Source organism: Lissotriton vulgaris, chromosome 8 (genome assembly GCF_964263255.1).
Source record: "Lissotriton vulgaris chromosome 8, aLisVul1.2, whole genome shotgun sequence".
NCBI classification, from domain to species: domain Eukaryota; kingdom Metazoa; phylum Chordata; class Amphibia; order Caudata; family Salamandridae; genus Lissotriton; species Lissotriton vulgaris.
In genome coordinates, this window is record NC_141696.1 from 1377874194 (window position 1) to 1377901104 (window position 26911).

Sequence of the window (26911 nt, forward strand, 5' to 3'; positions counted from 1 at the left end):
GCCTCAATCTCGAAGAGGCTGATCTGGGTTGATCGATTAAGTGGCTATGAATGGCAATATCTGCTTTCTTTTTAAGCAAATGTTTCCAATGAAACGCATGCAAAAAGCAACTGCTGGGTGGAGTGTTACCGTTACGACTCTATACCATAGGCAAGTAGAAATCGGAAAGTGACTGCTGTTGTCATTGGCAAAAAAATATTTGCAATGCAATAGGGCGCGTATATAGCCTTATGGCTAAAGCTGCCGACGATACAAGCCGCCACGGCTAATTAAATCCAGATGGCCCTGCACGCCTCTGCTGGCTCCTGAGAGCAAATCGCTCTGAGAGTAAACCTTTTAAAAGAAGCTGGGACTTCCACACCCCTTTGGTCAATTGCGTGCTAAAGCCAGACGCAAAGGCCAATGGCGTGCGAGCCCCACATGCATGAACTTTTAGGAAAGCTGTGCTGATGGCAAGAGGCCGTTTTCCTATTGCAGCGCATGCGCTGCTCTAGGCTCGACCTAAAAACCACTTTTCACAGACGTGATAAAAAACTGTATAGAGCCAGACTGCACCCGTTCCGGTTGGATGTGGACTCTCCAGCTCCCCGTGTTTATTGCAGCAGTGCTCACAAGTGCTGGCAGGGAATGGTGGGGGTAGATAGAAACACTTTTAATTTTATTCCTCATCCATCATGCTTACCACATTGTCATATTTAATGTCCTTTTTTCCTATCATTTCGAGCTCTGTATTGACTGTTGGCACACGAAATGACTGGCACCAACTTCCCCAAGTTCTTTATTTTAGCAACATTTATTATAGCAGTTAAAACTTCACATAAGACCTGCAACATATTTCAAAATTTGGAAATGCTCCTTCAAAGCAATCTGTGTCAACGTTCATGTTGCTCTTGCTTTTCATGCAGTCTAGAGGTTGCATATGGTGGACATGCTCACTTCAAAAATCCATCTATTCCAGAGAATCATTAGCATTGTGATGATGAATGAGGTTCTCAACATCACTGACACCACTTTCTGTAAATGTGGTCATGGGTTACATCTGTCAGTTGACAAAAATGTCAGGAGTTGATAAAGTGATATCATGTAAAGAGTGATTCAAGAGATGACATCACAGTGCTCACTCTTGTACCACAGCCCCTCGACAGACTCCTTTTTGCTGCCAAGGAGCTAGGAGAATTGTAAGTAGTGAACATTATAGAAGTTAAATATAATTGTGCTTCTTGGAACCCTGTAACCTTCTGTTTCTGCCAGCAAAGGCCATTCTGGGATTCCAAATGGCAACCAAAGGCTAGTAGCTGATATACCTGGCTGCTGCTAATTGACGTCCAAGGTGGTGATTGGTGTAGTGATTTTCAACCTAAGTCAGCATTCGCAGGTGATTGTATTTGGAGCCTGGACAATTGTCGTGGCAATTTAGCCACTTTTCACCACCACTAATCATCCAAAACCTATCTGGATTGGAATCATGTTTTAATCAATTAAAGTCTTAGGCAGGCTTCATGACCGGGATCTGATTGCTGGGTTGCTCAACGGCAAACTTATTGTGAATTAGTGTGCAGGTGTTACTAGTCGCCATGGCTCTAACTTCAAAAATCAGCTTCTCCTCTTTCTCCCAGTCCCTTTCGATGTATGTGTGGAAGGGATCGGAGGAATGCTCGCGCTTCTTCGAACGGATGTAACTCATCATGATCCCAAATGTGAAGAAGCCGAAGAAGCCCAACAGCAGCAGGACATACACCACTTCCAGATTGTCATGGCTTTTGGTGGTTTGCATACTTGTAGAATTCTTTGCACCATCCATATATTCTTTCACCAGCTTATGAAAGAACACATTGAGGTCAGTGCTATTGATTTCCTCCATCTTCATTTTTCATAGCTCCACCAGGCAATTCTTTACTTCTGAAATCAAATAAAGACATATTCAAATGTGGTTAAAATAAGTTACAGAGATTCACAGTCATTTGCAAACAATCACCCCTTTATTTCATCTAAAGACTGAAAGATAAGGTAGCTCAAAACAAGAACAATGTTGTGGTACAGCCCGTAAAGGCAAAGCAACACACTTTGCCAACAGGTACTCCTCGATGCTAAAGAGGATTCATTGGAGGGAATCCCTCTCTGCGGATCTTAGTCAGTGAAATACTTCTCTCCGGGCCAGGGGCGGCCTTAGGCATGTGCAAGCTGTGCACCTGCACAGGGCCACCAAACCCCAGGGGCCACCACGTCAATGTATACCCTTAATATAATAATCCTCTGAGGATGGATACATATTTGCATGGCGGCCCCTGGCAGGGATTTGGCGGCCTCTGGCTCTGTTCCACTTCCAAACACCTTTCTGAGCTCCGGGGGGTGGGGGGCTCCACCCCACCCAGACCCCCTCTTCCGGGGCCCCTACCTACACTCCCTGCCCAGGGCCGCCATGACCCTAGAGCCGCCCCTGTCCGGGCACAGCTGAAAGGATCAATTCCCCGCCAGACATTGACCTGTCTCAATTCAACACACACATTTTCTCAACTAAACTATCTACAAATCAAATGATTTTCTAATACTACCCTTCTCAATCCAGCCACCTATTTCTCGATGTTATCCCATTCCTAAGTAAAATAAATGAATAACCTGCATTGCTTATAGGAAAAGTGCCAACATAGGTGCCATATTTATTTACTTAGTTATACATTTACTTAATTGTTTAAGCACTAATGTCACCGGGATACTTCATAACCCGAGCTCTTGATTGCTGTGCAACCCCTCTTCCCTCCATTCAATTCATACAAATAGTTAATGCAAATTAGCATGTGGCCCAACCAGGAAAAGGATGGGCTGGAATGCTACCGCGATCGATTGACAGGGGTTAGACTATTTGCAAACATTCCTCCCATCACTGCTTGTGTGTTCTATTAATAATATCCCTGTTCCTGTACTCTCCCACTACAGAAACAGTTGATTTTGCACATTCGTCAGAATAGATTTTTAAGAAGTAAAGAACAGTAAAGCATATATACATTTGCCCAATGCAGGTCTTAAAATCAGGATTGTCATTGCTAAAGTCCAACAGCGGACAAGTATGAACAAATGCATGGAGGGGTCTAGGCCAGGCTACTCCAACGGGTAGCTTGTGAACTCGGCTGCACATGCTGCCACGAAATACGAGCTTAAATTAAAATATCTCACTAGCCGCTATAAGAATTTAGGTGCAGTCTGATCCAGGAGGATTCATCAACCACAGTAGCAATCCAGGACAACCCCCAGTACAGAGAGGTGAGCCAAGTGAATTAAAGGTTCTTGGGGCCCCTAGCACTAAGATACTGAAGGGTTTGGAGACAGAGGTCACCATGATGGATGCAAAGCCAGCTCTTCCCCTTGTTCTAGAGTGTGGTTGGTATTTGTGGCATAGAATCTCCTTGCATTTCCCCCTCACATCACTGGCCTCTGGGCTTCCATCTTTTTTCTGGACTACTTTTTCCCTCCGCAGGGCACCTCCAGGGCTCCTTAGCAGCAACTAATGGGCTCCCTCAAGGGCAGGGGGCCTGATTCACAGAACTACAGAATCCTAAACGTACTACCATTTTGGTATTCACAGAAGGCACTTACTCATTTCGGTATTCACAGAAGTTAGGAGGCCTAACTTTAGGACTCCTAAATGCCTTCTGTGAATACCGAAAGTCTTAAAATTAGGATTTTTCTCAATATAGTAGTAGTTCAGCATTCCACAGGCTGTCCTGGCCATAAAACTAGATCTGCACAATCTTAAGGAATCAGGCGGAGTTGTTTTTCAGGGACGAAGCTTCAGGGGTGTATGGGGTGGAATACCCTCCCCCAGCACCGAATATTTTCTTAGTCGGCTCATTGCCTGGAAGTGCCAATCAGGGCCTGATACCAGTAATAACCCGTATAGAGGGGCCCTTCCTGTCACTCACTCCACTCCTGTGTGCTATCTGGAATGATGATACATTTTGTTGGTGCTTCGTGCCCCATCAGGTCTTGGGTGGGATGCTTGGACCCTCAGACACAAGGCTCCATCAGTTAAAGTTGGATCTCCGATTCTTTGCACTATGCTACTTTATGCTGAGAATGGTAGTGCAAACATGTGCAAGTACTCACAGTACCTTAGCATACGGAGGTTTAGTTCTTATAGCTCTTTATGCAATGTCATTCCTACGCACTGGTTAACACACTTGTTGGAATCACAGTTGTGTGCGATCTTCTAATTGGAATGTGCATGTCAGCGCACATATTTTCAGTTCCACTGCATGTTATACCTCATTTCAATATGACTCACTTCTTGGAATGGGCATTGAAACCTCTTTATTTCAGTACCCCTGCATGTTCTCCCTCATTTAGAGTCCTCGCTTTCTGGAAAATGATGTTTCCCCTTTTGTTTTCAGTAGCACTGCTTGTCATACCTCTTTCAGAGATGGCTCACTTCTTTATTTTCAGTGGTACCACATGTTATACCTCTTTCAGAGATGGCTAACTTTGTGGAATTAGCATGTCACCCTTTTATTTACAGTATCACTGCACGTCATACCGCTTCTGAGATGGCTCACTTCTTGGAAGTTGAAAGTAGGCACTTTATTTTCAGTGCCAACGCATGTTACACTTTAATCTGCGATGACTCACTTCTGTTGGTTAAGTTATGAGCGCTTCTGTAATGGCTCTATCTTACAGGCATCAGTGTCACGGCTTCATTTGAGCAACATCATGTTTATAGCATTCTGAATATTCTAACACTGGAGTATGACACACAAGTGCACAAAAGCCAGCACCACAATTATTGAGTAGTATCAGGTATCAGTATTAGATGGAGGCACTGCCTCAACACAGTGATTCCCACTGCTTTTCTGTCCAACAGGCAGATGTAAGTACAAATTACCCATGGCCCTCTGCAAACGGAACAATTATAAATGAGCAGCTATGGCACATCTTTTCAAAACTGACGCACATGCTGCCCTAAACGTGTTTCGACCTTTTTGACCCTTATTTGTGAGCCACAGCTTGATTCCTGATGGCATAGCAAGCTCACAATACCTGCCCGGGATTATCCACCCAGACCCTCTATTTGCACAAAGATCATGAATGAGAATATTCTTTAAATCAATATGATCCCCTATGACACAGGGAGTTTATGACCTATGCCAGAGGGACACCAGACCCACATCACTTTGAGTGAGTAGTGAGTCCCTTAGTACCCAACACCGAACGGAAGTTTGTCAATGAATCTTATCTTCTAGGTAAATTTCATTCCATGTTTTAGGTCATCTGTGCCCCGGGGCACAGATGCCCCATGAGGGCCTGGCAGGGTGGGGCACCTCCATAATGATGCTTGCCCCCCCCCCCCACCCCCACCCCCACACCCCAATGCAATGGCAGTAGGATGTTGCAACAAAACTTCTTAGCTCCTGTTAAACACTTCCTGCACGTCTGAAAACATTGAGCATGCAAGCTAAAACTAAAGTTTGTACTTCACAGTGATACAAACTTCAAACATCAGTGAAACTGCTTCTTTATGATTGATCATCTATAAGTATTAGCATGATTTTGGGGGATACGTGAAATGCTGCACGAGTCACATTAGTGGAATGCATGTTTTACCTGTCAACTCTCTTTTTCATGTGGGTTTCTCTCTAACAAAAATGCACTTTCACACCTTTTTTCAAGTTCTCCTTCCTAAAACACACATCACCCCTGATCCATTTTTTAGATCAACAGATCACTTCTCTGTCTTTATCTTCACCCTCAGGGTTCTTCAAATTCCTTAGTGCTTCAAGGTGGACTTAAAATTATATAAGTAATGTAAAAGCAACCAAGACGTCATGTGGGACACAAAGCGCCCCACGCTGACAAAAAAGAAACAGAAGCGCCAACAATGACAAAGGGGCGCCAACAATGACAAAGGGGCACCAACAAGGTTGCTGGCACACCGCCTAACGAGCACCAACAGTGAAATGGAGACATTGATGAGGATACAGTGACAAAGGGACACTGACACTGGGCACTACTAAAGGAAAACTAACAGAGGAGTACTGGTATATGGGCACTGTCACTAGAATGCTGACACGGGCAAATCAGCACTGACTCTAGGACACTGGCTCAGGGCAATGAAATAGGAGCACTAATGCGAAAATGGGAACAATGACACTGGAATGCTGACAAGGGACACAAACACTTGTGTTGGGACACCATGAGGACCTAGCCTGGCAGTTCGGGCTGGACTGTTCCCATTGGGCACAGGGTCAAGACTGATTTGCATATGGCTGGGTTCAAACTGGAATGGCATGGTGAGCAAAAAACGATGGATTAAGGCCCAGATCTCTGTACTGGGGTGAATATCTGACATTGTTCTGCATTCTGTCCATCAATTGTTGTTTTTGCATTTGTCACCGCGAGTGGGACGGGTATGCCCAGACGTGGGTCCCGTGTTCCCCATGCCACTGGAGTCAAGCTATCCTGGCTGATGAGGGGTGAAACCCCGAAACCGGTAATAGGATGCTTGTTTCCAGTCCAGGGAGTACCTGGCCTGGCAGTTCGGGCTGGATAGTTCCCAGTGGGCACAGGGTCAAGACTGATTTGCATATGGCTGGGTTCAAACTGGAATGGCATGGTGGGCAAACAAATGATGGATTTAGGCCCAGATCTCTGTACTGGGGTGAATATATGACATTGTTCTGCATTCTGTCCATCAATTGTTTTTACACCAGGACAGTCCAGATTCACCGGGAAGCTGACAGCAGGATGCTATGGCACATGGATACTGCCACTACGATAGTGACAGTAAGACACAAAATAGAACAGTGATATGTCATAAGGACACTGACACAGGGATGGAGACTTGGATGAAACACTGGTGCAATGACATGTGGATGCTGACAGCATGGCACTGACACAAGGACAGTGACATGAAGAAACCAGCACTGAGACACAGACACTAGAATACTGACACAGTGGCTAAACAAACAATGGTTCTGTTGGGTAAGACAGATAACTTGAACAATGCTCATATCTGTAGACAAACAAAAATAGCTCTCTGATACACCATATGCGATTTGAGAAATAACAAATACTTTTCAAAAATCCGAATTACTACATTCAAGGATAGATTTTCATTTTATGAAACAGACCGTCATCAAGACATAAGGAACACATATTTTTTGTGACTTTTGTGCAATTGTGCTCAATGGGTGTAGTGACCTATATACAGTGCGCGGAATTAAAACACATACAAATATCCAGGAATATTTTCAATGGCCAGATGCTGATTATCAACCGAGGATTCCTAAGAGAATTGTGAGGATCTGGACCTGTGGATGCGTCGACGTTTCGACCCTAATGCGCCCCTGTGGGTGGTCGCGGCGGGTCTTTCTCAAGACAGGGCGGGGGAGACAGTCTGAAATGTGAAAAGGGACTGTGTATCAGAGAGACTAGGAGGGGAGTGAAAGTCACTGTACTCACTCAGGTATGTAGACTGTAGACCATCAGTCTGGAAATATATGGCACAATGGCCAGAGGAATCTAAAAAGAATAGTTTACTAGTGTTAGGGCCAACACCTCAATTATTGCGCCTAACTTGTGGAAATGTGCACACGAAAACAGGCCAGGCATGACTCATGCAGGCGTGTTAGTGAGTTGGCCGATATAGTCCCACAAGTGTGTCAAGGTTAATGCACTGCAGGACCAGATGGTGCAGGGACTCAGTGGGGAAAGGTTAAAAAGCTCAGTTCGCCACCAGGTGTAAGGATCACCTAGATACGTATAGCCCAAGAAGTGCCAGTGAAAGGAAGCTGGGCGTCAGCGATAAAATTGCATAGTGATTAAAAAGTAATTAAAAACGTCTCGAATGTGAAAGGGAATTTCCAGACTCATGGTCTACAGTCTACATACCTGAGTGAGTACAGTGATTTTCACTCCCCTTAAGTGCACCACTAAGCGGCACTCCTAGTCTCTCTGATACACAGTCCCTTTTCACATTTCAGACTGTCTCCCCCGCCCTGTCTTGAGAAAGACCCGCCGCGACCACCCACAGGGGCGCATTAGGGTCGAAACGTCGACGCATCCACAGGTCCAGGCTCACCAGGATCCTCACAATTCTCTTAGGAATCCTCGGTTGATAATCAGCATCTGGCCATTGAAAAAATTCCTGGATATTTGTATATGTATTAATTCCGCGCACTGTATATACGTCACTACACCCATTGAGCACAATTGCACAAAAGTCACAAAAAATATGTGTTCTTTATGTCTTGATGACGGTCTGTTTCATAGAATGAAAATCTATCCTTGAATGTAGTAATTCAGATCTTTGAAAAGTATTTGTTATAATTTACAATATACCAATTTGAACCTTAAGACCTTGTCTTTTAAGCATTTATTTCTCAAATCGCATATGGTGTATCAGAGAGCTATTTTTGTTTGTCTACATATATGAGCATTTTTCAAGTTATCTGTCTTACCCAACAGAACCATTGTTTGTTTAACCATTGAATGCCCAGGTTCTGAGGGACACAGGGTCACCCAGTTTTTGTTCACCACTGACACAGTGGCACCAATACTGACATGAAGATGTTGACATGGGGATAGTGACGCTGGAACTTTGACATGGGTCACAGGCATTCACACTGAATCACTGACAAAGGAACACTAACATTGACATTAGCACACTGACACAGCAGCACCATCAATCACACAGCGACCTTGACACAAGAGACCTGCCACTGGTACAGATATTGGGACACTGACCTAGGAGCACAAACACTGACAAGGGGATGTTTATGTGGGGACAGTGATGCTGGAATGCTGACGGAAGGCACAAACTTAGATGCTGCATTGGCAATGACACTTGGCAGTACTACTGGAAGATTGAAAAGGGGACATTAGGAATCTGATATTGAGATACTGACTCACGGACACAATACCAGGACAGTGACACCTCACATGGGCACTATTATAAGAGCACCAATGGGGACACACCACTGGAACAATGGCTTGGGATTTCTGACCCTGAGATGTTGACAAAAAGACACAGACCTGAAGACCCCTATATAGCGATAAGGCTATTGTTACTGGTGTAGGGGAATCAACATGGACATTGGGCACTGCAACACTGCCTAGGGTTACTGCCAAAAAACACACAAGATGATAGACGGAATGTTGCACAATGGCAAAACATTCACCCCCAGTCACAGATCTGGGTTTAATCCATTGTGCAACAAGCCACCCCAGTTCAGACATGGCTATATGCAAATCAGTCTTGTCCCTTTGCCTGAACAGTCCAGCCCGAACTGCCAGGCCATGTCTTCCTGGACCGGAATCCTTACATTTACATTTGCCCCGGTTATTGGGACAAGAGGACACTAGAACAGAGACCCCAAAACTAACATGGAGACATTGGCATTTGGAGGCTGGCAGTGGCATATGGTACATGTCCGGAGGAACTGAAATGGTGACATATTGACTCTGGGGCACAGACACTACAACATTGACACTGGTACATGGATAGAAGGGGAAATAGGGGCACTGACATTGATACTGGAACACTGATAGAGGAAAGAAACCAAGGGACCCTGAAACATATGCACTTATACTAGATGAGAATACTGATCCAGGAACACTGACAAGTATGCAAAGCCCAATGCTGAGATGCTGACACTAAAGCACCAGCATTGGGATGCTGTCACAGAGATGCTACAAAACATGGATACTGAAACTAAAACTAGGAGGAGTCACGGCACAAGGGCATCAGTATGGAGGCACTGACACTAGCACTGTGACACAAGAGCACTGATGTATATTCAATGAAAGAGGAGCATGCAGATATTGGTACTGACACTGGAACATATGCACACACTTAAGGATGCTCTTCGCTGCCGCTGAGGTACAGCCACAGATGCCATTGCTACACTAATACACAGGTAAACCTACAAGGGGACACTAACATTGGTGGCACTGGGACAAGGCAGGCATTGAGATGGGGTACTGAAATTGGATGACTGCCACAGGAACACTAAAATGGCACATTGACACTTGGGCACATGGGACCCTGATTCTGTTTCAGGGCCATTAACATTAGGACACAGATGTGGGGAAACTGACAGACTGACACTGAGGCTGACACTGCATCACTGACACTGTGACATGAGGATACAGGGACACAGGGTCACTGACACAGGTCCTAAAACTTACACGAGGTCATTGACAAGAGCATCCAGGAACACTAATGTGTGGACACAAAGAGGAAGTCATTGTGACAGAATGGGAGCCCACAATGGTGGTTGCAGAATATCAGTGATGCCTAATTTCGATTCAACATCATTCCTTTCTTTCAGCACCCTGTCGTCGGGTCTCTTTTTCCTACACATGGAGGTTCGTTTTTAACTAGGGGGTGACCACTTGATTCCTGACCATTATGGCCTGACTTCTATTACTGAAAATGTCACCTTCACCTTTTTTTTTTGCTGTGTTAGACTAAGAACTTTAATGGAATGGAGGCAAAGGAAAGCTACAGCAGAGAAAATACATTAGATGACCTCAACCACGTTCATGCCTGAAAACATTGTGGTATACTTACAAGTGTCAATCGCCATAGCAGCATCACTTTTCTGACACTCCGGTGGCGTAGCACCATTTCCCACATTTTGTGGTACTAAGCCCCTTAACGTGGCTTAACGCCATCTTGTAAATATTCCCTTTCCACCGCAGTCCTCTGCGGCAAATGGCCGTGCAATGGGTGTTACTGTGGGTGTTCCACCGGAACACCCATTGCTTTCTGATGCAACCTCAGATTTACAAGAGTGACACAGTCCCCAAAACAGCGCCATTCCAATGCTATAGATTACCAGGCATTAAAATGACGATATGGAGAGAAATCATACATTTCTCCTTGTTTTTTACTCTTTCCATGTGTGCTGCGTTCTGCAGCATTCCTCAGCACCCATGGAAAGAGCAAATCGCCGTGACTGATTCTTTATGTGCAGAAAGGTGTCCCTCTCTGCAGATAAACAATCGCCCTTGCAGCACAGGCAGCTTTTTTGTGCTAGTGCTATAGGGGAAACACAGAGATGTGCGGAATTCTTGTGAATACGGCGCATCTCTGCATTTTAAAAATGTCAGAGCGCTGTGCTGCTGATATTGTACAGCTCCGCACTCCGAAATCTTTTTGTAAATATGCCCCATTGTCTATAACAACGAAATAGTGACAAAAGGAGTAAAAAGAGAGCGGCCACTATTTTTCATCCTGTTGGTCACTGTTTCTATATCATTTTCTTCCTCCTTCCGTTTGTCTTCTTTTGTTTTAGTCTGGGTGAAAATCTAATGATGAAAAATGATTTCAGGTCCCCAAAAATGAGGGCCATTGCTCACCACCTGCAACCATCTTCACAGCGAGACAGTGGGCCCATGGCTCTGGCACCACGGTTGGGTGGCTGCTTAGTCATTGGTGCTTTGACTAATGGAAGGGAACCCATCGCCACACTCACTCCCTGAGCTGTGCCCATACTCCAGCAGCATCCAATGCCTACCTTGCAACACAAGCCGTGACGACTGCTCCATCCGGGTCTCTCCCGGAGAAGCCATGCACAGTCAGTACAGTGCTGACTGACAGAGGGACCATCCAATTGTATGCATCATGCCTGTGAACTCAGTACTATGTGCCAACGTGTTTAAATGTCCTTTAAAGCAGAAATTGGTATATACTAACTAAAATGACTATAAATAATTCTTGAATAGGGTTGTGAACATCCTCACCTTTCTGTTTGAAAAACCCGAATAAAAGTTAGTAAATAATAAAACATTCAATTATGATCAACGGTAGTTAGTAAAACATGCCTAAAGGGAGAACACTCACCTCCATACATAATAGCTCACTCTGCTCTTTTTCCAGCAGCTATACTGCCTTGAAATGCTTTCAAAACACCATTTGACACTCATTTGCTAAACATTGTTCAATGTTCCTGTCTCAATGTGCTTTAAAGGGCATAATTTAATACTAGTTATTACAAATTCTTGTAAAGATGGAATAATACGAATACTTCAAAAATGTACCAGATAAAATGCCGTTGTAGGTAAACCCTCCCCATATTGTCCTATTTTCTAAACTATATTGTGGGGGGAACACACCCCTGTCCATCCCCAAGACTCTTTTGTGCTGTAGTTGTTCCTTTGGGTCATGCCCCTCAAGATTGGCCTTAAGTGGCTCTGACAGCAAACATAGGACCCATGTCTGAGCATACTCAGGCTGCTCATTAGAAAGGACTGCAATTCACATTTTGGCCAAGAGTTTTTGTGGTAATTTCCAGGTATGGAATTTGGGAAACACATTCTGATATTGGGCAGGCAAAAAACATTTTCCCCATCCTATATATACCTAGAGTGGGATCACTTAAAATACTCAGAAATACTGAGCCCTTGTATTTCCAATACTCCTGACACTAGGGATTCTGGTTCCAACTCGAATGATGGCATAAGAGGTCACCCATCGGATGAATGGAAAAGTTTGGTTCTGTCAGGGTCATTGGTAATGTACCAGGATGGTTTCAGTTCCTTTGTTAGCGCCTCTGTGCATTTAATACTAAAAAGAGAGTTCTGCCTAAGCTGCTACTGCATCTGCAGTGTATGGGAACACTGCAAACCATACTTGGTCCTCAAGGGGGAGGTGCAGTTTAAGACCCTATCCACAGTGACCCTAGGACCACACGCAGGTATACCCAAACCTTTGAGCGCGACTCGCTTAAACAGTGCAAAGGAACAGTTAAGTACATGGCGTTGCGTGGTTGAGTGGCGTTGCGTGGTTGAGTGGCGTTGTGTGGTTGGCGTTGCATGTGTGAGTGGCGTTGCATGTGTGAGTGGCGTTGCATGTGTGAGTGGCGTTGCGGGGTTGAGTGGCGTTGCGTGGTTGAGTGGCGTTGCATGTGTGAGTGGCGTTGCATGTGTGAGTGGCGGTGCATGTGTGAGTGGCGTTGCATGTGTGAGTGGCGTTTTGTTGTTGAGTGGCGTTGCGTAGTTGAGTGGCGTTGCGTGGTGGAGTGTCGTTGCATGTGTGAGTGGCGTTGCATGTGTGAGTGACGTTGCACGTGTGAGTGGCGTTGCATGTGTGAGTGGCGTTGCGTAGTTGAGTGGAGTTGCATGTGTGAGTTGCGTTGCGTTGTTGAGTGGCGTTGCGTCGTTGAGTGGCGTTGCATCGTTCAGTGCATGTGTGATTGGCGTTGCATGTGTGAGTGGCGTTGCATAGTTGAGTGGCGTTGCGTAGTTGAGTGGCGTTGCGTGGTGGAGTGTCGTTGCATGTGTGAGTGGCGTTGCATGTGTGAGTGGCGTTGCATGTGTGAGTGGCGTTGCATGTGTGAGTGGCGTTGCATGTGCGAGTGGCGTTGCATGTGTGAGTGGCATTGCATGTGTGAGTGGCGTTGCGTGGTTGAGTGGTGTTGCGTGGTTGAGTGGCGTTGCGTGGTTGAGTGGCGTTGCATGTGTGATTGGCGTTGCATGTGTGAGTGGCGTTGCATGTGTGATTGATGTTGCATGTGTGAGTGGCGTTGCGTTGTTGAGTGGCGTTGCATGTGTGAGTGGCGTTGCGTGTGTAATTTGCGTTGCATGTGTAATTTGCATTGCATGTGTAAGTGGCGTTGCATGTGTGAGTGGCGTTGCGTAGTTGAGTGGAGTTGCATGTGTGAGTTGCGTTGCGTCGTTGAGTGGCTTTGCGTCATTGAGTGGCGTTGGGTTGTTGAGTGGTGTTGCGTTGTTGAGTGGCGTTGCATGTGTGAGTGGCATTGCGTGTGTAATTTGCGTTGCATGTGTAATTTGCGTTGCATGTGTAAGTGGCGTTGCATGTGTGAGTGGCGTTGCGTAGTTGAGTGGAGTTGCATGTGTGAGTTGCGTTGCGTCGTTGAGTGGCATTGCGTCGTTGAGTGGCGTTGGGTTGTTGAGTGGCGTTGGGTTGTTGAGTGGCATTGCATTGTTGAGTGGCGTTGCATTGTTCAGTGGCGTTGCATGTGTGATTGGCGTTGCATGTGCGAGTGGCGTTGCGTAGTTGAGTGGCGTTGCGTAGTTGAGTGGCGTTGCGTGGTGGAGTGTCGTTGCATGTGTGAGTTGCGTTGCATGTGTGAGTGACATAGCATGTGTGAGTGGCGTTGCATGTGTGAGTGGTGTTGCATGTGTGAGTGGCGTTGCATGTGTGAGTGGCGTTGCGTAGTTGAGTGGAGTTGCATGTGTGAGTTGCGTTGCATCGTTGAGTGGCGTTGCGTCGTTGAGTGGCGTTGGGTTGTTGAGTGGTGTTGCGTTGTTGAGTGGCGTTGCATGTGTGAGTGGCGTTGCGTGTGTAATTTGCGTTGCATGTGTAATTTGCATTGCATGTGTAAGTGGCGTTGCATGTGTGAGTGGCGTTGCGTAGTTGAGTGGAGTTGCATGTGTGAGTTGCGTTGCATGGTTGAGTGGCGCTGCGTGGTTGAGTGGCGTTGCGTGGTTGAGTGGCGTTGCGTGGTTGAGTGGCGTTGCGTGGTTGAGTGGCGTTGCGTGGTTGAGTGGCGTTGCGTGGTTGAGTGGCGTTGCATGTGTGAGTGGCATTGCATGTGTGAGTGGCGTTGCATGTGTTAGTGGCGTTGCATGTGTGATTGGTGTTGCGTTGTTGAGTGGCGTTGCATGTGTGAGTGGCATTGCGTTGTTGATTGGCATTGCGTAGTTGAGTGGCGTTGCGTGGTTGAGTGGCGTTGCGTGGTTGAGTGTCGTTGCATGCGTGAGTGGCGTTGCATGCGTGTGTGGCGTTGCATGCGTGTGTGGCGTTGCATGCGTGAGTGGCGTTGCATGTGTGTGTGGCGTTGCATGTGTGGCGTTGCATGTGTATGTGGCGTTGCATGTGTGTGTGGCGTTGCATGTGTGTGGCGTTGCATGTGTGAGTGGCGTTGCATGTGTGATTTGCATATGTGAGTGTCTTGCATGTGTTAATTTATATTTTTAATGTAATGTGTGTGTGTATTTTTGTATTTCTATTGGGATTATAAGTGTTTAGTGAATGTTTTTAAACTGTGGTTTTTTTTTGTTATGTAAAAATGTCGTACGCTATGTATTTCCTTTACGTTTGTTACGTAAGGGAGATTAGCGTTCTAGTTTTTTTTTTATTGTGATGTAATGTTTAGTGTGACGTAATTTCTAGCCAATCGCAGCGCTACGTTTTGTGACGTAGCGGGGCGTTTGACGTGCGTCACCGGGGAATTTTCCAGATTGGTGTGAATGTTCGTGCAGGAAAGGCGTGTTCTTCTTCCGTTCTTGTTGCTGCGTCGTTTGACAGGTAAGATGTAATTTTTATAACATTTAGTACATGAAGCTGAATGTATTATTACTTGTGTTTATATACTTATTAAAGAAATTATTTATTAGGATGTAATATTGATGTTTTTGTATTGCGACTTGTGTATTTTATACCGTCTGTACTTAGACTATATTTTTGTACTGTTCTAAACGATAGATCTTCTAATAATTGTAATGTTTTAAATGTTATATATAGCAATGTATATTTTCTTATGTGTCATGTTTTTTAAATTTCGAACGTTGTTATATTTTCTTATGTACTTGCTGATTATCTTTGGAAATAGTAGAAGTTCTTGAATGGCAAACTTTTGATTATGTATTAATGTAGTATATGGTTATGTTTATTCCTTTTATTATGTATTTTGGTTATGTATTGGTATTCCTCCCTTAGCGTATGTGCGAGTTGGTGCAACATAGTGTTATTTTCAAATATCTATTTTTATAAAGATGTTGAATGTATTGTTTTACTTGGTATTTTCCTTCATATCTTTTATTTTAATTATTATACTTTTTTAATGAATTTATTAAATGTTCTCTTTGTGTGTTGTTTCTATGATCTCTACATTTCACTGAGTGAGCTGCTACGATTGACATGTAATTGTAATATTTTCGGTCGTCTCTTCTCCCTGCATTGACTTCTGTTTGCGCTTGTCGTTCTGGTATGCGGGTCCTGAAGTCTAGTTTGTCCTGAGTTCGCACCGTGTTTTTTTGTAATTCGCATCAGCCTTGTATTTGGCTCGTGTCTGTCTCGTATCAGGCTATTTTTGGTGCTAAGCATTGTGCTAATTTTTGTGCTGTTTTTATTTTTTGGTTCAACGTATTATGTATGCACTGTGTCTGTTTGTGTGTAGTTTGTTTGATCTGTATACTTCAGTGACTGAGCTGCTACGATCGACAGGTAATTGCCTGTTTTAATAAAAAAATATTTAAAGAGTGCCTTTGTTATTTGTTACTCAAAATTGTGTAAGTTTTCATTGCTGTGAATGTAATGTAATTCTGGAGTTAGCAATTTTTTAGGTCGCACTTGCCTTGTGTGTCTCTTTTCTTCTTATTTATGCTATCACTGCCTCGTATTTAAGTTGTCTGTTCGGCATGCATTGACTCATGTTTGCTAGTGTCGTCCTGGTATGCAGTTCCTGTATTTTAGTTTCGCCTGAGCTCGCACTCTGTTTTGTATTTTATGTCGCACTTGGCTTGTCTTTGGGTGGTGTTTGACCCGTATGTGGCTTGTCTCGCCGCTATGCTTTGGCATTTTTTTGTTGCTGTTTTTTATTGGTTTAGTTAAACGTATTATGTATGCATTGTTTATGTTCTCTTAGTGTGTTAGTTTTGTAATCTCTACATTTCACTGACTGAGCTGCTACGATCGACAGGTAATTACTTTTTTTAATATTATTAAAGAGTGCCTTTGTTAATTTGTACACTTTTTCCTCTGAATTTCCTTTTTGTGATGTGCATGTAATTATGGGGCATATTATCAAGCCTGTGCGCTAAAATTATCGCCGCTTTATCGGCCGAAAACGGCCGATAAAGCGGCGATAATGGGCTTGATAATATGCTCTATGGAATTCCAATCGAAGCACATGTTAGATGTGAAGACATCTAACATGGGCTTCGATTGGAATTCCACAGAGCATATTATCAAGCCCATTATCGCCGCTTTATCGGCCGTTTTCGGCCGATAAAGCGGCGATAATTTTAGCGCACAGGCTTGATAATATGCCCCTATGTTCTTGGGTCTTTCTTTGCTCGCACTTGGCTTGTGTCCGGCTCCTTTCTTTTGAGTGTGCTTTTTCATGCTATCAATGGCTGCTATTTAGTTCGTCTCTTCGCCATGCATTGAGTTATGTTTGCGCGTGTCGTTCTGGTATGCGGGTCCTGTAGTCTACTTCCGTCTGAGCTCACATCCTGTAAAAAAATGTTTATGTCGCTGTTGCTTCGTTTTCTTTTGTGTTTCGCCGTACGTGTTTTGTCTCGCCGCTCTGCATTGTCTTTTGTTGTCTCACATTAAATTTTTTGATAGGTAGTATGTATGCACTGTTTATGTTCTGTTTCTGTGACGTTTGTCTGGTGAGTAATGTTGTAGTGATGATGAGTGGTGGTGATGAGTGCTGCAGTGTCGTTGTAGAGTGGTGTTCAATGATTACCACCACAGCATAACTCTGCACCACAACAGTAGCACTTCTCCCAACAACGGCATCAGTGAGCTCCAGCAATGCAACACGCAGCAATAGCACCTTATTATTCTGCACCCCAATCTCTGTTGAAAGCGTGCACTTATGGCCGGTGGTGTGTATGCCTGTTGAAAGCATGGACTGCTGTCTGTGTGTGTGTGTGTGTGTGTATGCCTGGTGAAAGCATGAACTGATGACTGTTGGTGTGTGTGTACGGCTGGTGAAAGCGTCCATTGATAGCTGTTGGTGTGTGTGCCTGGTGAAAGCGTACATGTTCTGTTTGTGTGACGTTTGTCTGCTGAGTAATGCTGTTGTGGTGATGAGTGGTGCTGTGGTGGTGATAAGTGCTGCTGTGTCTTTGTTTTGTGATAGTGTGTTGTTGCTGAATGATGCTGTTGTGGTGTTGTAGAGTGATGGTGGTGTGTTGCTGAGTGTTGTTATTGTGGTGCTTAGTAATGCTGTTGTTGTGATGAGTGTTGCTGTGCTGGTGATGAGTGGTGCTGTGTTGGTGTTCAATGATTACCACCACAGCATAACTCATCACCACAATAGTAGCACTTCTCCCAACAACGGCATCACTGGGCTCCTCCAATGCAACACGCAGCAAGACCACATTATCATTCTGCACCCCCACTGTACCATTGAGCAACAACACGGCATCACTCTGCACCACCACAGCCGTATTTAGCACACCAACAGTCTCATTCATACATACTACAGCATTACTGAACTGCAAATTAGCATGTTTTTATACCTGTAATTGTTTCTGCTATGTTAAAATCTGTGTTGAAAGCGTGCACTTACGGCTGGTGGTGTGTATGCCTGTTGAAAGCGTGGACTGCTGTCTGTGTGTGTGTGTGTATGCCTGGTGAAAGCATGCACTGATGACTGTTGGTGTGTGAGTACGCCTGGTGAAAGCGTCCATTGATAGCTGTTGGTGTGTGTGCCTGGTGAAAGCGTACATGTTCTGTTTGTGTGACGTTTGTCTGCTCAGTAATGCTGTTGTGGTGATGAGTGGTGCTGTGGTGGTGATAAGTGCTGGTGTGTTTTTGTTTTGTGATAGTGTGTTGTTGCTGAATGATGCTGTTGTGGTGTTGTAGAGTGATGCTGGTGTGTTGCTGAATGTTGTTAGTGTGGTGCTTAGTAATGCTGTTGTTGTGATGAGTGTTGCTGTGCTGGTGATGAGTGGTGCTGTGTTGGTGTTCAATGATTACCACCACAGCATAACTCATCACCACATTAGTAGCACTTCTCCCAACAACGGCATCACTGGGCTCCTCCAATGCAACACGCAGCAAGACCACATTATCATTCTGCACCCCCACTGTACCATTGAGCAACAACACAGCATCACTCTGCACCACCACAGCCGTATTTAGCACACCAACAGTCTCATTCATACATACTACAGCATTACTGAACTGCAAATTAGCATGTTTTTATACCTGTAATTGTGTCTGCTATGTTAAAATCTGTGTTGAAAGCGTGCACTTACGGACGGTGGTGTGTATGCCTGTTGAAAGCGTGGACTGCTGTCTGTGTGTGTGTGTGTATGCCTGGTGAAAGCATGCACTGATGACTGTTGGTGTGTGAGTACGCCTGGTGAAAGCGTCCATTGATAGCTGTTGGTGTGTGTGCCTGGTGAAAGCGTGCATGTTCTGTTTGTGTGATGTTTGTCTGCTGAGTAATGCTGTTGTGGTGATGAGTGGTGCTGTGGTGGTGATAAGTGCTGCTGTGTCTTTGTTTTGTGATAGTGTGTTGTTGCTGAATGATGCTGTTGTGGGGTTGTAGAGTGATGGTGGTGTGTTGCTGAGTGTTGTTATTGTGGTGCTTAGTAATGCTGTTGTTGTGATGAGTGTTGCTGTGCTGGTGATGAGTGGTGCTGTGTTGGTGTTCAATGATTACCACCACAGCATAACTCATCACCACATTAGTAGCACTTCTCCCAACAACGGCATCACTGGGCTCCTCCAATGCAACACGCAGCAAGACCACATTATCATTCTGCACCCCCACTGTACCATTGAGCAACAACACGGCATCACTCTGCACCACCACAGCCGTATTTAGCACACCAACAGTCTCATTCATACATACTACAGCATTACTGAACTGCAAATTAGCATGTTTTTATACCTGTAATTGTGTCTGCTATTTTAAAATCTGTGTTGAAAGCGTGCACTTTTTTTTTTTTTATGGATGGAAAATATTTTTATTTTTACAAAAATAAATGTTTTTTGCTCTTATTGATACAAATGATGAAATAATCATTTTGAATAATTATTTTTTTTAAATAAAAAACCCATAAGATATAGAAATTGTAAGTCTTTTATGTGGTCATTGCGAATAGCTTGTAGAGCTTTAGTCAACCTATATTAAAGCAATATAGGTCTAGTGAGAGTTCTCTGTGTTGAATCAGCTAATCCTATCCAGTGCCTTTCTCTCCCTCCTAGCAGTGGATGTACTCAGTGGGGGAGACAGCCAATGCAGGAGCTACCTTTCTCAGCATCACCCTGGTGATCTGAAGGATATACTGATTATGTATTTGGCCTCCTGGTCAATGGAGAGCAGGAACATTTTAAGGTATATAGCAATAGGTCAATAGGTTATCCAAATGCTTTTAATTTGGCTGCCAGATTTAGTATCTCTAGTTGTTTAAAAGAGTTGCATGTGTTTTTTTTTATTGTGTTTATCATGAAATAAAAGGCACATTACAAAGTACGAAGAGCCATTCGCATACAACCCTTCGCGGGCCGGCAGTGGGCTGCCTCGCCATAACCATGACACATATGCATAACAAGCAGAAGGACATACAGAGCAAATCCAGGTCTCAGCAGCGGAGTGGCCTACGCGGGACTACCCCGCCTGCCAATCCGATCTGTGTTGCGGTGTGCATTGTATGTATATGGACAAAACTGTACATTTTTATCATTTTCTCCCAACCAACACTCCAACCCCTGAACCTCCCCACCCCACAACTGGTCCCCTGTTTGTGCTCCTCGTGTTTGGTAGTGTGCGTCGCGGTGATGTGTTTTAGCTAGTGCAGCATGCTACTCTCCAGCATTCCAGAGGGTGTCTCCTATAGCCTCGCACAGCTAGGGGTGGGGTGTCTCTCCCACCCAGTGACGTTCTATAGTGTAGGGAAGCGCCCTGGCAGAGTTATCCAGGCTCCACGTGCGGGTCACTCTCTTGATCCTCCCCCTCCCCTTCCACTGATACATTCTCGTCCTTTCTGGAGGTTAGGTAGGTCTGATATAACCCCCAAAAGTTCTTGGGTCGACTTCGGGCGGGAGGAGCTCACTGTATGCGTCCACTTGAGTGTTGCAGTATTTCATGTCGCCAGCCCACCGCTTCAGTGTAGGTAGGGGGCCCCTCATCCAGCATAGAGCCACTACCCGTTTCGCAAGGAGCATGCCCATGCTCACCAGTTTCCTCACGGAGACGGGTATCTCCCTTGTGTATCCCATCAGAGCGAGGGCCGGGTCAAGTACCAAGTCCAGCTCCACTATATTGCTAATTTCTGCAAATACGCCGGCCCAGAACTTCTGAACCCCCGGGCACCACCAGGCTAAATGCAGGAAGTCCGCAACTTGGGCATGACATCTCTCACAGCATGACGTGTCCCGTAGGCCCTATCTGTGTAGTCGTTCCGGCGTGTGGTATACTCATTGCAAGAATTTAAAGTGGATCAGGCGGTGCCTCCCGTTCAGGGAAATGCGTCTGGAGGCCGCACAGCAGTACTCCCACATGCCGTCGTCAATATGGGTCCCTAGATCAGTCTGCCAGGCTAAGCGCGCTCTCGTGTAGTGCAGTGCCGTGTGCTCATGGCCTATCTTATAAAGCCTAGAAACCAGCTTCTTCGGGTTCTCAGTATCTATGACATATACTAGTTCCGGGACTTCAGGAGGTTCTTCCAAGTCGGGGCCCAACTGATCCAGCAGCGCACTTCTTACCCTATGGTACTGGAAACGTTGAAGCAAGGAGGTACGCTCCCTCCCGTGTGCAAGCTGTTCCCACTTCTTCACCTTCCCTTGCTCAAAAAGGTCTCCCATGGTGCGTGCGCCTAGTTCGTTGAGAACCTTGCATACACCAGGTTCCGTCAATGTTGGGAGCCAAAGCGCCCACTGTATCGGCATGTTGGGTGCGTACATCAACACTTTGTCCTGCCGCTGCACTATAGAATGGCAGGCGTGGTTAGTGGACAGGAGAGAGTCCAGCATGCCCACTCTGCGGTCCTTGGGACCGCAGACGGTCGCTGGAAGTGGGGTGGGGTCCGCGAACAGCCGCTCCAGGATCACATGCGGAATGTCCTGGTCACCATGAATCCAGGTGTGGAGATGGGAGGCTTGCGCAATCCTGTAATAGCGCTCCAGGTCTGGTGCAGCCAGGCCCCCTTGCTCGTATGGCAATTGTAGCACCTTCCATTGCACTCTAGGTTGCTTACCAGCCCACGCCAGCCTTACTAGTAATTTGTTCATGGTCGCAAAGAAAGCTTTCGAGAGGACCATCGGGAGGTTATTGAAGAGAAACAGAAACCTCAGGAGAATAACCATCTTCATCATAGCTATTCTTCCCATCAGCGACAGCGGAAGCTTAATCCAAAGCTCCACGTCGTCTACAAGCTTGCTGTAGGCAACCCCGTAGTTCTCCCTCATCTGTGTGGAGCATAATGCCCAAGTACCTTACCGGTTCTGTGGACCATTGGAGCGGGTAGTCCATCTCGAAAGGTTCAGTGATCGGGGTCAGCGGGAAAGCCACCGATTTTGACCAGTTGACCTTTAGTCCCGATAGTGCGCCAAACCTAACCACTTCCCTCAAGACCGATGACAGATTATTGGCCGGGTCCCTGATGTACAACAGGGTGTCATCCGCATACGTGGATATGCCGATCTTGTAGGTAGGGTAGTTGATGGCTTCGTAAGAGTGGTATTCCCGAATCGCGCACGCCAGTGGCTCCGCCACTAATGCGTATAGTAGCGGGGAGAGGGGGCACCCCTGCCTAGTGCCTCTGCTTATGGTGATTGGCTTCGAGACTGCGTCCCCCAGTCTGATCCTCGCCGTGGGCATATGGTAAAGCGCGCCCAGGAGTTGGAGGAAGAGCTCCCCCAGCCCCAGCTTCTTTAGCACTCTACGCATGAAGGGCCACTCCACGGAGTCAAAGGCCTTCTCCATGTCGAGGAAGACCGCCATGGCTTTGGAATCATGTCTAGTGTGCTGCATGGCCCCCATGACCGTACGGATGTTGTAAGTGAGGTTCCTAGCTGGGATAAACCCTGCTTGCTCCGGGGCTACTAGCTCCGGGGCCACAAGTGCCAGTCTGGTCGCCAGGACCTTCGCATAGAGCTTAGCATCTACATTTAGAAGGGACAGAGGGCGGTATGAACCTGGAAGATCAGGAGGCTTGCCTGGCTTCAATATCGTGACGATGAGTGCCTCTCTCATAGAGGGCGGCATAGTACCGTACTCACATATCTCGTCAAAGAGGGTGGAGAGGTAAGGCAACAGCTTGTCTTTGTACGCCTTATAAAACGCCACTGTCAGTCCATCAATCCCGGGCGCACTTTCGGACCTCATGGTGTCTAGCGCATCTGATATTTCCTCACGGAGTATAGGGGACATCAGGAATTCCCTCTGCCAGTTCTCGAGGAACGGCATTTTGATATAGTCTAAATAGTTGTCAATTTGGTCTTCCACCCCTGTGATCTTGGTGGTGTATAAGTCCTCGTAAAATCTACTAAACTCCGCTAGGATGTCGTCCTCCGTGGTTACCCTCGCCCCCCCTGGAGTTTGTAGTTCCAGGACTGCCTGTCTGCGCCTGGTGCCCTTCATTATCCTAGCTAGCAGTGCTCCAGGTCGTTCTCCCTCTCCATACGTGCGCGCTGTCGCATATTTCCCTAGATGTCGGACCTCCCTGTCTGCCTCCTCATGGAACTCTTTCAGTAGGCCCTGCAAGGACCCATCCCCGAGCAGTGCCGGGTCTAGTAGCTGGCGGCGTTCACAGTCTGCAATCTGCCCCTCAAGATACTTCAGCCTGTTTCTAATTGCCTTTAGGACACTAGAGTGTTTCGCCATGACTACCCCCCTGACGTACACTTTGAATGCCTCCCAAACTGTCCCAAAACTGTCTACCGAGTCTAAGTTAGTGGCGAAGAAGGTATCTATGTCCTCCCCCAGGTCAGCCCTAAACACCTCATCTAGTAGTGAATAAGGCGGGAAACGCCACGTGAACGGGGGAATCCTGTGCTTGGGAGTGGTCAGTACCAGCAATACTGGGGAGTGGTCCGACAGGGTGCGGGGAAGCACCCTGCAGCCCCTGATCATGGGGAGCAGTGTGTGTGTGGACAGCCAGTAATCTATCCTGGTATGGATGTTATGATACGCGGAGTAGTGTGTGTATCCCCCCTTGTCGCAGTGCCTATCTCTCCAAACATCTACCAGTCCCAATCGCACCATTTCAGCTTGCATCTGTTGCGCGGCCGCCGCCGGGCGCCGAGGGGGGCCCGCCGACCTATCCAGCTCTGCGCTAAATGTGAAGTTGAAGTCTCCCCCCCCAAAGCATTCTATCTATGGGGCACTCAGCACAGTGGTCCGCCACTGCCGCGTAGAAGTCAGGGGAGTCATAGTTCGGGCCATAGACGTTCATGACTAGTATGTCGTGGCCCTTGCCTACGCACCTGCTCAACGCAAACCTCCCTTCCGGGTCCGCTTTCAGTAGTGTGAGGGATAACTTGGATTTCGGGTTGACCCATGTGAGAACCCCCCTCGCGTGTGTGGTGAAGCCTGCGTAAGTGGAGTTTCCCTGAAGCCCCCTATGTGTGAGCATCTTACTGGCGTTGGGCAAGTGAGTCTCCTGCAGTAGCGCCAGGTCTATGTGGTGTCTGAGTAGGTACTGCAGCACTTTGCGGAGTTTTCGATAGTCATTTAACCCCCTCACGTTCCAAGTGATGGCCTTGAGGGTCTCTGTATCACTCAGTAAATCATCTTGTGGTGCATCAGCCATTGTCCTTGAAAGAGCACATCAGTGTCAAAGCCCTTACAATCACCACCCCCCTCTGTACGTAGCAGCCGCCTACGCTCTCTATGGCTTACAACATTTCAGAGCACAGTTTGGACCCCCCCCGAACATCCCTGAACCCAGAACTCCCAACTCCCCCCACCTCCCACAGTCAACCAACCCCAACCTGGTGTGACCGAGTTCCCTGCATCCCTCCCCCCCACCCGCCTTCAAACCCATTCAACACTTCCCCAATCAGGCTCAATAAGAGCCGCAAGCACTATAAGCACTAGGGCAGAGGTAGCCTACTCAATGTCCTTATCGACCACAGTCCGGTCGTGCCTCCCGTGCAATGTCAATAAGCCGCCCCTTCGCCAGCGCCCCCATATACTAGTGCGGCAGAGAGTATTGAGTGCAGTATCCTACCAGCATTCACGGGCCTTCCCCCCCCCCCACCCCGATCTCTTTGTTCCTTCCATGTGTCGGGCCCCCCCGAGACCACCCCAGCTTAGTATAACATCAGCATGGAGAGTGCAGCCCCCCATTGGGACCAATGTAGCCTGTGCAGTTCTCACCCACAATCTCAGATACGGTAGTCTGCCTGCCTCAATGGCGCGCTCCGAGTGGGCTCTTCCCGGTCCGACAGATGGGGATTGTCACATTGGCCGGAGTAGCTGAGTCTCCGGAAAGTGCCACCGTGCCCCCCCCCTCTCTCATCAGTCCTGCTCATCCAGGTCTCCTTCGCCAGTGTGCTCCTCCGCGGGCGCCGTCGGGTCCCCTCGGTTCTCCTTGATCCATTGCTTCAACGATTTTTGCAGTTCTCTGGGATCGGTGAAAAAGTGCGAGTGGCCTTGCCTGTTGATGCGCAGCCGCGTCGGGTACAACATAGAATAGTCCAACCCCAGGTCTCTGAGTTGCTGCTTGTAGGGGACGAATCGCCGCCTCTCCTCCTGTACTTTGGAGGTGAAATCAGGGTATAACGAAATGTTCATTCCTTCGTACTGCAGTTTCCCCTTCTCTCGAGCGGCACGGAGGGCAGCGTCCCTGTCCCTGTAGTTGAGGATTTTCGCTATTAACGGCCTAGGATTCGCGCCCGGAGGAGGCCTTGGTCCCAGGGTGCGGTGGGCTCGCTCCACTACAAACATGGGGGAAAAGGTGTCGTCCCCCAATAAAGCCTTAAGAAGTTTCTCGACAAATAGTTCCATTTTACCCGTTTGGGTCGACTCCGCCACACCCGTGACGCGGATGTTAGATCGCCTGGAGCGCGCCTCCAAGTCTTCCGATTTCACCTGTATCACCTGAAGCAGCCTCCCAAATTGCTTGCGGTCAGCGTCCCATTCTGTCTGTGCCTCCTCCGCCTCCGTCAACCTGCGCTCTGCCATGTCCAGCCTCTCCGCATGCTTGTCCACTCTCTCCGTCATCCGGTCCATCCGGTACGCCAGGGCGTCAATCTTGGTGCCAATGGCTGACATGCCTTCCTGCAGGCCTTTCTCCATCGTATTAAGCATACCTTTTATTTCTGCACACAGTGCGGCACTCGGGTCAGCAGTAGCCCCTGGGGACTGGGCAGCCGGAGGCTCTGGCGCCTTCTGCCTCCGCTGGTCAAACGTGAGTTTCGTCTGCGTCCTGTCCCCCTTGCCCATCGTTGCAGCGGCTGGGGAGGCTAGTGTCCACAGGCCTAAGATTTCGATGGTCCCCCAAATGAGTGATGCGGGATCCCTCCCCGTCCGTAGGCCGGTACCGGGGGTCCGTTGGCCTGGCCTCCTGTTACGTACAGCCTGGCGCGCTCAGTGAGGCCCACAGGCCAAGATAGGCGCCCGCCGTTATCTCCCACACACGGTACGTCGAGTCTAGGGGGCTCCCGGACCTTCTCAGCGTGAAGTCCTCGTGGTGTGGGCCCTACGTCCCAAAGCCGCCTTTCACTCCCCAAGTCTCTCTCCGCAAGTTCGGGTGGTCAGGGAGTCCTTACCGGCAGTGTGTAGAGGCGCTTGTGATAGCGCAGGGCTCCGCCGGCGCCACGTGGGCTCGACTGGTGACTTCCCTGCAACTTCGCCACACGCTCGATTCCTCTGTGCGCTTCGGCGTGTTCAGTGAGCTCTTCAGGGGCCCTACGTTGTGGTTGCAGCGTGCAGGAGGAGCCGCGGCAGCTGCAGATCACGGGCTCGATCAGCGTCAGGGCGCCCTCACCAGGCGGCCGCACGTCGGGTGACGCAACCCGGCTTCGTGTCCCAGGAAAGGGCGGGGATCTTGGCCTGGTCCGTCGCTCTCCGGTCGGTGGTGCTGCAGGGGGTTCCCGTGCACGCACCTCACTCAAATTCACGTCGGAGGTCCGCTGGGGGTAGAGGAGTCAGCCCCCGCTGGAATCACACAATGTTCGCCGCTGTAAAAGGATATATTACGGATATTTGGCAGCGCTAGCACGGAGCTCCGCTCTTATGCGTCCGCCATAGACGCCGGC

At 47.4% G+C, this 26911-nt stretch overlaps 1 protein-coding gene across 2 annotated transcripts in view; it reads right to left on the reverse strand.

Moving 5' to 3' along the window:
* Window positions 1-765: 765 nt before the first annotated feature.
* The window catches only part of KCNE1 (potassium voltage-gated channel subfamily E regulatory subunit 1), a 139959-nt gene continuing 113813 nt past the window's right edge, over window positions 766-26911 (reverse strand). For both annotated transcript variants that reach the window (XM_086935366.1, XM_086935367.1), the window contains exon 2: window positions 766-1899. In XM_086935366.1, the coding sequence (XP_086791492.1) occupies window positions 1487-1867 (381 nt within the window). In that variant the 5' untranslated portion in view covers window positions 1868-1899 and the 3' untranslated portion in view covers window positions 766-1486. The remainder of the gene's footprint in view (window positions 1900-26911) is intronic.